The sequence below is a fragment of the Littorina saxatilis genome, linkage group LG7 (genome assembly GCF_037325665.1).
Source record: "Littorina saxatilis isolate snail1 linkage group LG7, US_GU_Lsax_2.0, whole genome shotgun sequence".
Taxonomy (NCBI): domain Eukaryota; kingdom Metazoa; phylum Mollusca; class Gastropoda; order Littorinimorpha; family Littorinidae; genus Littorina; species Littorina saxatilis.
Window position 1 is genome coordinate 27385772 of NC_090251.1, and position 9420 is coordinate 27395191.

The 9420-nt window shown below is 39.5% G+C and overlaps 1 protein-coding gene across 3 annotated transcripts in view; it reads left to right on the forward strand.

Moving 5' to 3' along the window:
* The window catches only part of LOC138971065 (serine/threonine-protein phosphatase 6 regulatory ankyrin repeat subunit B-like), a 33883-nt gene extending 25014 nt beyond the window's left edge, over window positions 1-8869 (forward strand). For all 3 annotated transcript variants that reach the window (XM_070343666.1, XM_070343667.1, XM_070343665.1), the window contains exons 20-23: window positions 1954-2055; window positions 3189-3302; window positions 4703-4798; window positions 5477-8869. In XM_070343666.1, the coding sequence (XP_070199767.1) occupies window positions 1954-2055; window positions 3189-3302; window positions 4703-4798; window positions 5477-5542 (378 nt within the window). In that variant the 3' untranslated portion in view covers window positions 5543-8869. The remainder of the gene's footprint in view (window positions 1-1953; window positions 2056-3188; window positions 3303-4702; window positions 4799-5476) is intronic.
* Window positions 8870-9420: the final 551 nt, after the last annotated feature.

Sequence of the window (9420 nt, forward strand, 5' to 3'; positions counted from 1 at the left end):
TGTGTTCATGTCTGTGTGTTCATATCTGTGTTTGTGTGTTCATGTCTGTGTCTGTGTGTTCATGTCTGTGTGTTCATATCTGTGTCTGTGTGTTCATATCTGTGTCTGTATGTTCATATCTGTGTCTGTGTGTTCATGTCTGTGTCTGTATGTTCATATCTGTGACTGTATGTTCATATCTGTGACTGTATGTTCATGTCTGTGTGTTCATATATGTGTCCTGTATGTTCATATCTGTGACTGTATGTTCATGTCTGTGTGTTCATATATGTGTCCTGTATGTTCATATCTGTGTCTGTATGTTCATATCTGTGTCTGTATGTTCATATCTGTGTATGTGTGTTCATGTCTGTGTGTTCATGTCTGTGTGTTCATATATGTGTCTTTATGTTCATGTCTGTGTGTTCATATCTGTGTCTGTATGTTCATATCTGTGACTGTATGTTCATATCTGTGACTGTATGTTCATGTCTGTGTGTTCATATATGTGTCCTGTATGTTCATATCTGTGTCTGTATGTTCATATCTGTGTCTATGTTCATACCTGTGTCTGTATGTTCATGTCTGTGTCTTCATGTCTGTATGTTCATATCTGTGTCTGTGTGTTCATATCTGTGTCTGTGTGTTCATGTCTGTGTGTTCATATCTGTGTGTTCATATCTGTGTCTTTATGTTCATGTCTGTGTGTTCATATCTGTGTCTGTGTGTTCATATCTGTGTCCGTATGTTCATATCTGTGTTTGTGTGTTCATGTCTGTGTCTGTGTGTTCATGTCTGTGTGTTCATGTCTGTGTGTTCATATCTGTGTCTGTGTGTTCATATCTGTGTCTGTGTGTTCATATCTGTGTCTGTGTGTTCATATCTGTGTCTGTGTGTTCATATCTGTGTCTGTATGTTCATATCTGTGTCTGTGTGTTCATGTCTGTGTGTTCATATCTGTGTCTCTGTGTTCATATATGTCTGTATGTTCATATCTGTCTGTATGTTCATATCTGTGTCTGTATGTTCATATCTGTGTCTGTGTGTTCATATCTGTGTCTGTGTGTTCATATCTGTCTGTATGTTCATGTCTGTGTGTTCATATCTGTCTGTGTGTTCATGTCTGTGTGTTCATATCTGTCTGTATGTTCATGTCTGTGTGTTCATATCTGTCTGTGTGTTCATATCTGTGTGTTCATATCTGTGTCTATGTGTTCATATCTGTCTGTATGTTCATGTCTGTGTGTTCATGTCTGTGTGTTCATATCTGTCTGTATGTTCATGTCTGTGTGTTCATATCTGTCTGTATGTTCATGTCTGTGTGTTCATATCTGTGTGTGTTCATATCTGTGTCTGTGTGTTCATATCTGTCTGTATGTTCATGTCTGTGTGTTCATATCTGTCTGTGTGTTCATATCTGTGTGTTCATATCTGTCTGTGTGTTCACATCTGTGTGTTCATATCTGTCTGTGTGTTCATATCTGTGTGTTCACATCTGTGTCTGTGTGTTCATATCTGTGTGTTCATATCTGTGTCCGTATGTTCATGTCTGTGTGTTCATATCTGTGTGTTCATGTCTGTGTGTTCATGTCTGTGTGTTCATATATGTGTCTTTATGTTCATGTCTGTGTGTTCATATCTGTGTGTTCATATCTGTGTCCGTATGTTCATATCTGTGTTTGTGTGTTCATGTCTGTGTCTGTGTGTTCATGTCTGTGTGTTCATGTCTGTGTGTTCATGTCTGTGTCTGAATGTTCATATCTGTGTCTGAATGTTCATATCTGTGTCTGTGTGTTCATATCTGTGTCTGTGTGTTCATATATGTCTGTATGTTCATATCTGTCTGTATGTTCATATCTGTGTCTGTATGTTCATATCTGTGTCTGTGTGTTCATATCTGTGTCTGTGTGTTTATATCTGTGTGTGATTTTCTTTCTTTTTGTCTTGATGTTAAACTTTGTTAATCTCTTTCAGAACGGGTACACTGCTTTAATCAGAGCCATCGTCTTCAACCAACCTGAAGTGGCCAAGTATCTGTGCACATCCAGACCGGTGCTCAAGTCTATTCCGGACAATGTGAGTCTGTGTGTAGCATGACAATGTCTGTTCTTGTGTGAGTTTATCATCTGGTTAATAGGTCAATTATCAATCGTTGTCCTGTCGCGTTTTGATTCTTTTTTTTTTCTTTTTTTTCTCTTGTCGAAAAGGTTGTAAGCTGAAAGACAGTAATAAAAATAAAAAATTTTATTTTTTTATTCAAAATAGGTCAATTCCTGACTACTTTGGAAATCAGTTCCAGACAATGTGAGTTTGTTTTGTAGAATGCTCAAACATCTGTTTTCATCATTTGGTTTTAATCAACACAAAAAGAAAACACAACAGCAACCAATATTGGGTAAATTCTTCATCAAATTGTTTGTTTGTTTTTTTCGTTCATGGGCTGAAACTCCCACGGCTTTTACGTGTATGACCGATTTTACCCCGCCATTTAGGCAGCCATACGTCGCTTTCGGAGGAAGCATGCTGGGTATTTTCGTGTTTCTATAACCCACCGAACTCTGACATGGATTACAGGATCTTTTTCGTGCGCACTTGGTCTTGTGCTTGCGTGTACACACGGGGGTGTTCGGACACCGAGGAGAGTCTGCACACAAAGTTGACTCTGAGAAATAAATCTCTCGCCGAACGTGGGGACGAACTCACGCTGACAGCGGCCAACTGGATACAAATCCAGCGCGCTACCGACTGAGCTACATCCCCGCCCAAATTCTTCATCAAATTTTATTCAGACAGTTGCTGACTTCTTCGGGATGGCAGGGAAACGTTGGGAATGGTGGCACGTCATTTGTTTTTAAGTCAAATTTTGACTGCCTGAGCTTTTTTGTGATTGATCTCCATATTTCTTCAGAGCTTTTTCTCTGCCTGACCCAAACCCCTTTCCCGGCTCTAAACTCCAATCCCTATCAAAAGCTGAAATGGTTACATATACAATTGTCTGACGAAATAAGTTGACAGGTGTTACGGAAATTAAAGTGTCATTCTCCCGAAAGCGGTGTATGGCTGCCTAAATGGCAGGGTAAAAACGATCATACTTGTAAAAACCCACTCGTGCAAAAAACACGAGTGTACGTGGGAGTTTCAGCCCATGAACACAGAAGAAAAAGAAGAAGAAGTCTCATCATTTTTGCATGTGACATTTTTTCTTTCAGTGTAATCGCTACCCTCTTCACTATGCCTGTGCCTTACCTGATGGTCAGGACAAAACATTCGTCAAGATTCTGTTGGAGCGTAATCCTGAGTTGATCGAGAAAAAGATGGACAAGGTAGGTGCACTGTATGCATTGAAAAAAAATGTTTTGTTTTCTGCTGATGTCAGCATTTTAAGTTGAGGTATTACCATCCATCTAGGAAAGGTATTTGTGTTATACTGAATCAATGTATGAGCATTTCAAGTTTGTTAGGTGGTGGGATTTTATCTCTTGGGTTCTTTTGTCCTGGCGTTTTATTATTACCAAAGCATAAACTTATGCATGGGTGCAACTCTGCCGGCTACATGCCGGCAGCCGGTTTTTGGTTTCATCGACTGCCGATGTTTTTGTTCCAGGAGAGGGTTTTTTTGGCATTTTAAATACTAAAAAAGCTGGACCCCAACTTTTGCCGGTTTTTGGAATTTTCCAGGTTGCACCCATGCTTATGTGATCAGAAATACCTAGTATCATGCTTGACATTATTTCATCTGAGACTGCATGGCTATACAACTATGAAAAATAAAAAAAGGCATTTATTTTTTCAAGTCTGTTGCATTTACTGTCGACTTATTTTGAATAATCTATTTCTGATCTATGCCAGTTATGTTTTAGTAAATTTGGTCATTTAAAGTTATGTTGTGTTAGGTGTGTCAAAGAATTTTTTTCTCATTGAGTCACTTGAGAAAAAGTGACTCTATGTAATCGGTCAGTGTTAGTCTGTCCGGCCGGCCGTCCGTAGACACCACCTTAACGTTGGACTTTTCTCGGAAACTATCAAAGCGATCGGGCTCATATTTTGTTTAGTCGTGACCTCCAATGACCTCTACACTTTAACGATGGTTTCGTTGACCTTTGACCTTTTTCAAGGTCACAGGTCAGCGTCAAAGGAAAAATTAGACATTTTATATCTTTGACAAAGTTCATCGGATGTGATTGAAACTTTGTAGGATTATTCTTTACATCAAAGTATTTACATCTGTAGCCTTTTACGAACGTTATCAGAAAAACAAGGGAGATAACTAGCCTTTTCTGTTCGGCAACACACAACTTAACGTTGGGCTTTTCTCGGAAACTATAAAAGTGACCGGGCTCAAATTTTATGTGAACGTGACTCCCAGTGACCTCTACACTTTGACGTCTGCTTTGGTGACCTTTGACCTTTTTCAAGGTCACAGGTATGTCTTGAATTCTTCAGGTATGCATTGTGTTGTGAATAGCAATTTCTTCCTGTCCATCTGATGCCTCATATAATATTCAGAACTGCGAAAGTGACTCGATCGAGCGTTTGCTCTTCTTGTTTTTATCTATAATTTGAATGGACAGTAAAGTGTTGCTATTGTCATTATTGTACTTACTGTGCATCATTCCTGTTTAACTAAATTAACAAACGACAAAAACGATTTTTGTATAAATAAGTACAGTTTTATGAGTTGTTTAGTACAACACATTAAGGGTCAAATATGATTGTTTGTCAGGATGGCAAGTACCCAGTAGAATATCGCAGCATGCGAGGATCCCCGGCCATTCTTCAGAAGTTGTTGGACGCTCGCACACTGGACGCCTATGGAGATGTGAGTTTCGTCGTCTTGTTTGTCTTTCCGTGGCCCATGGCCTTTTTCAACATTATTTTTTTTATGTTTAGCAAGGACAAATTACTAATATTTCTACATGTATTTAACAGCTGATTTTCTGTGCACATTGAGGTTGTCATGGAATTTTGGCATAACTCGTTCTAGACAGCTTTTCAGAAGGCCAAAACTGATTATTTTTATTATGAAATAGTGTTAATATTTGTACCTGGTATGGCTAGAAAGATAAAAGAATGTTAAATCATGTATTGTCCATCATATTTGAAAGAATATTTCTCATGGATAATGATTTACTTAGTCTGAAGCACAAAAACATCAAAATCGCCAAGAGTCGCATTACGCCACCATTCCAGGACGACGAGGAAACGTAATGTAAATTACTTTCACAGGCCACAGGAAGAAACCCTTTTTATGGTTTGCAGCATAAAGTATTCTCTGCACAAAAAGTAGCGTTTACACTTTGTTTATGAATGGTCACGTTACCATAATCAAACATATATAAATCTTCTCTTTTTTTTGCGTCAATACATGGATTTATTACAGCTTGCAAGGTTTATTCCCGTTGTCTTTTGCAGGAACTGTTTTTTTCATCATTTGTAATGTCATTTTAACAATAAAAGCTATGTTCAAAAAAACACTTATTTTGTTCCACTGTTACAGAGAGGTCCGCCTCTAGGACCTTGGCCTGAGGAAGCGCAAACCACAGAACCCACCTCTGAAGAGTGACTCCCGTACCAACACTAACTCACGTGTCACAAGACTGACGCCCATATTAAAAGTCTAAGACCCTCACTGGAGGGGTGTGTGGGTCATCTTCAGAGTCGCTGGAGTAACAAAGAGAGACTGAAATGTGATACGGTCATGTGAAAGAAATTTGTAATGCAGTAGTACAGTAGAGCACCCTTTTAAGACACCCCTCCTCCCCCACCCCCCCCCAAAAAAAAAAAAAAAAATCCGGAGGGAGTCTTACAATGGGGGTAATTTCTCATAGGTTATGAACACAACATCTGAGAAAACAGGGGGCTCAGGTCTTAAAAGGGGGGTTCCACTGTACCTGCGATGCAAGGCCCCTCTGATGAGAGGACACCTCTCAAAAAAGACACCTTTTAAATGACCATTAACTTGACCAAAATATACCTGTCATGAAAGGACGTCTTCGATGTAAGGACACTTTGTGGTTGTCCACAGGGCGTCCTTTAATTCACAGGTACCACTCTCCCTCACACCTATTCATGGGTTGGAACACTTTTTCTTGACCGCTGGGATAGCTCAAGTGCTGTAACATTTATTTCTCCACATCTGTCATCTATCTATATATATATACGACTAGTGTCTGTCTGTCTGTCTGTCTGTCTGTTCGCGATGCACGGCCAAATATTTTTAGAAGGTCACTGCACGTTACTATTTTTAGAAGGTCTCCAGTGTTTTGCGCGTTTATCTCCTTACCTTCGTTCGCCGGCAAAGCCGGCGTACACCTGGCAAAGCCGGGTCCCAGGCACAGCCTGGTATTCGGCTTTACTTCTTCCCGGCAAAGCCGGTACCCGGCGAAGCGGGTAATCATCTAGTATCTGATATTCCATTAATCATGTATTACATGATCCATTATGCATGTTTGAGAAGCAACGCAAAGATGATATCCCAAAAATTGTTCAGTATTGTGTGTGTGTGTGTGTGTACAAAATATTTCTTCATTTTACAAAGGGACAGTCATTAAATAGCATTAAAATTGACAGTATTTTCCACATTTGCCTTGGATTCCTCCGCTTTGAGGGGGGAAAACAGCATTAATATTTGGATGTCACAAATGTTCCAGGAGTTCAAAATCTGATCATGTCATCCTGAATGCATCATGTTGTTCTTCTTATCAGTATTCATCAGAACTACAGATTTAAGCCCTGACAAGTTTTGTCTACAGGTACAGTGGAACCTCACTTTAAGACCACCAGATTTAAGACTTGCCTTTTCAAGACCTTGCTGGGTTTTTTTAAAAAAATTTTTACAGATTTTTCTGCTCGCAGTGTCTGCAGTAGTTTTACCTCCTTTTAAAGACTCCCTCTCTATTAAGTACTGACTTTCTGACATTTTTGGCGGTCTTAAAGGCGGGGTTTTACTGTACAGTACTGTCCGTCATGGATGGATGGATGATCAGTGTCATAAGAGTGTAGATTTCTATGTGCCATGCTTCATTGAACAGGAGGGTCACTCTCAGTAGGCTCTCTGTCTTCTAATTTCATGCTTGGATGCCCTCCTGCTGAAATTTAACTTTTTTATTTTGATATCAACTTGAGACGAAAATAGAGTAGCTAAGGGCCCCTCTCAAATCAGAATGTGAAAAAAAAATGGCATAGAAACTGGAATGAATATTTTTGTGTATGCATGTGTATGCTGTGCAAGAGATATGCAGTGCAGTTATACCAAAGAGAACAGTTTCTGAATGTGTGCTCTTGCTATTTCTGTTAAGAGTACGTGTAATATGTCTGTTTTGTTTGACAGTTACTGCTGAGCAGTTTGCAATAACTGAAATATGTGATATTGTGTAAATAAGACTTCTGTGTGCATGATACTAACTTGCTGCATCTTTTTTGTTTGTTGAATGAAATGATAATTTACAAGGTATTTTCACATAGTGACCCCTTCTTGCATCATTGTTCGGAGTGTTTTTGGTAACTGCTGGTTTTATTGGTCGTTTATTCTTCATTTTTGTTCATGATTTGGATTGCTTTTTTTGTTTTGTTTCTTTGCCAATGAAGATGGACACAGACAACATCATTATCTTGAATGAAAAGTTCATGTGTGACCCTCCACCACGGAATGAGTTGCATGTCACCTTTGCATAATTTTCATAGTTTTATGTTTTCCTGAAGAGTTTTTTATGCTCTATCCAGTGGTAAAAACCGTTTTACAAAAGAGCGAAAACTGTTTGAGTTATAAGCCTGTGGCTAATGTGACCCTCACACTGTTACCAGACACTCCCCGGACTTATACTAAGCCTAGCGCAGAACCGTGCGAGGTGACCTGCGACTCATTTCGTGGTGGAGGGTCACATGTGTGGTGCGTATCACATTCATAAAGTAATGTAACAGTTGCATTTCATCCATAGGCATAAATGGTCAATTTGGCTTTTGGTTTTCTCTCTTTTTCATCTGTGATACATAACTCTGGTTTGATCTTATTTACATCACATAATTATTTACCTTGCATGTATAAAAAATCAAAGAAATCTATGATTTGACTGCATTTTCACCTGTGACACAGAGTGCTCATGAAGGATTAAGTACCTGGCACGGAATGGCATGTTGTAACCAAAGATTTTTTGTAGCTTAGTTTTGATGACAAGACATATGCCTCAGGTTTCTACTGTGGAACTCCTCTTTCCAGACCATCCCCTCCACCCCCCCCCCCCCCCCCCCCCCCACCCAACCCACCCCTGATTTAAAACTTAGGCTCCTATCAAGACCTATGTCTTTTTTTCAGATTTTCTGTTTTTAGCCTCTGTAAATTTACCTCCCCTCTAAGGTCATACAAGGTGGGTTCTAGTGTACAAATTAAGTTTTAGTCATAATTTTAAAAATGATTCACAGATTGATAGATGAAGATGCTAGGAGGTAGATGCTGATTGTTTTGTTAAGATTGCAGTCAGTCGTTAAGGTTAGTGTTAATTACAATGTTCAGTGCAATGTAGTGCAACCTTGCATTTTTGCGGAATTATTTTTATGAAGCTTTGGTACTCTACCATCTTTTTCCAAACTACCCCCCCCCTCCCTCCCCCAACCTCCCTTTGACTCTTCATTCTTTCTTATTCACACACACACACACACCCATGCACACACACACACACACACACACACACACACACACACACATTATCATAATTTCATGAGATCTGCTCCAGGTGGTGAGTTGGTTGTGATTTTCAAGACCTCAAAGGTTTTTTTCCCTGGCTGTGTGTGCCTGCATTTTACATATATTATACATGTACTGCAATTTTTGTATGCGGAAACTGACTATTTGCTGACAGTGTTTTGAAAAAATAAAATGTAAATGCAAACTGCACTTTGAATTTTGATTTTGGTTGCTGCTTTAATCTCTCTCTCTCTCTCTCTCTCTCTCTCTCTCTCTCTCTCTCTCTCTCTCTCTCTCTCTCTCTCTCTCTCTCTCTCTCTCTCTCTCTCTCTCTCTCTCTCTCTCTCTCTCTCGTGTGTGTGATTATGTCTGTCTGTGTGTTTGCGTGCGTACGTTTGTGCAAGTCTGTTATGGAAAAAAACGGCTCACGGAACATTTAATTTCAGACAATACGAAACATTCACTCTCTCTCTCCCTCTCTCTCTCTCTCTCTCCCTCTCCCTCTATTTCTCTCCCTCTCTCTATCTCTCTCTCTCTCTCTCTCTCTCTCTCTCTCTCTCTCTCTCTCTCTCTCTCTCTCTCTCTGTCAGTCTAAGTTTCATCTAGCCTACATTTCTTTTCAAAACATACATTTGTTAAAACCATCAAACGTCTTCGTTTATCTGTCTGTCTACCCCTGACCTGCTAACACGCATCGATTAGATCATATACAGATGAAATGTGTGTGCATGCATTTCACAGCAAATCAGTGCGTTCTGTTC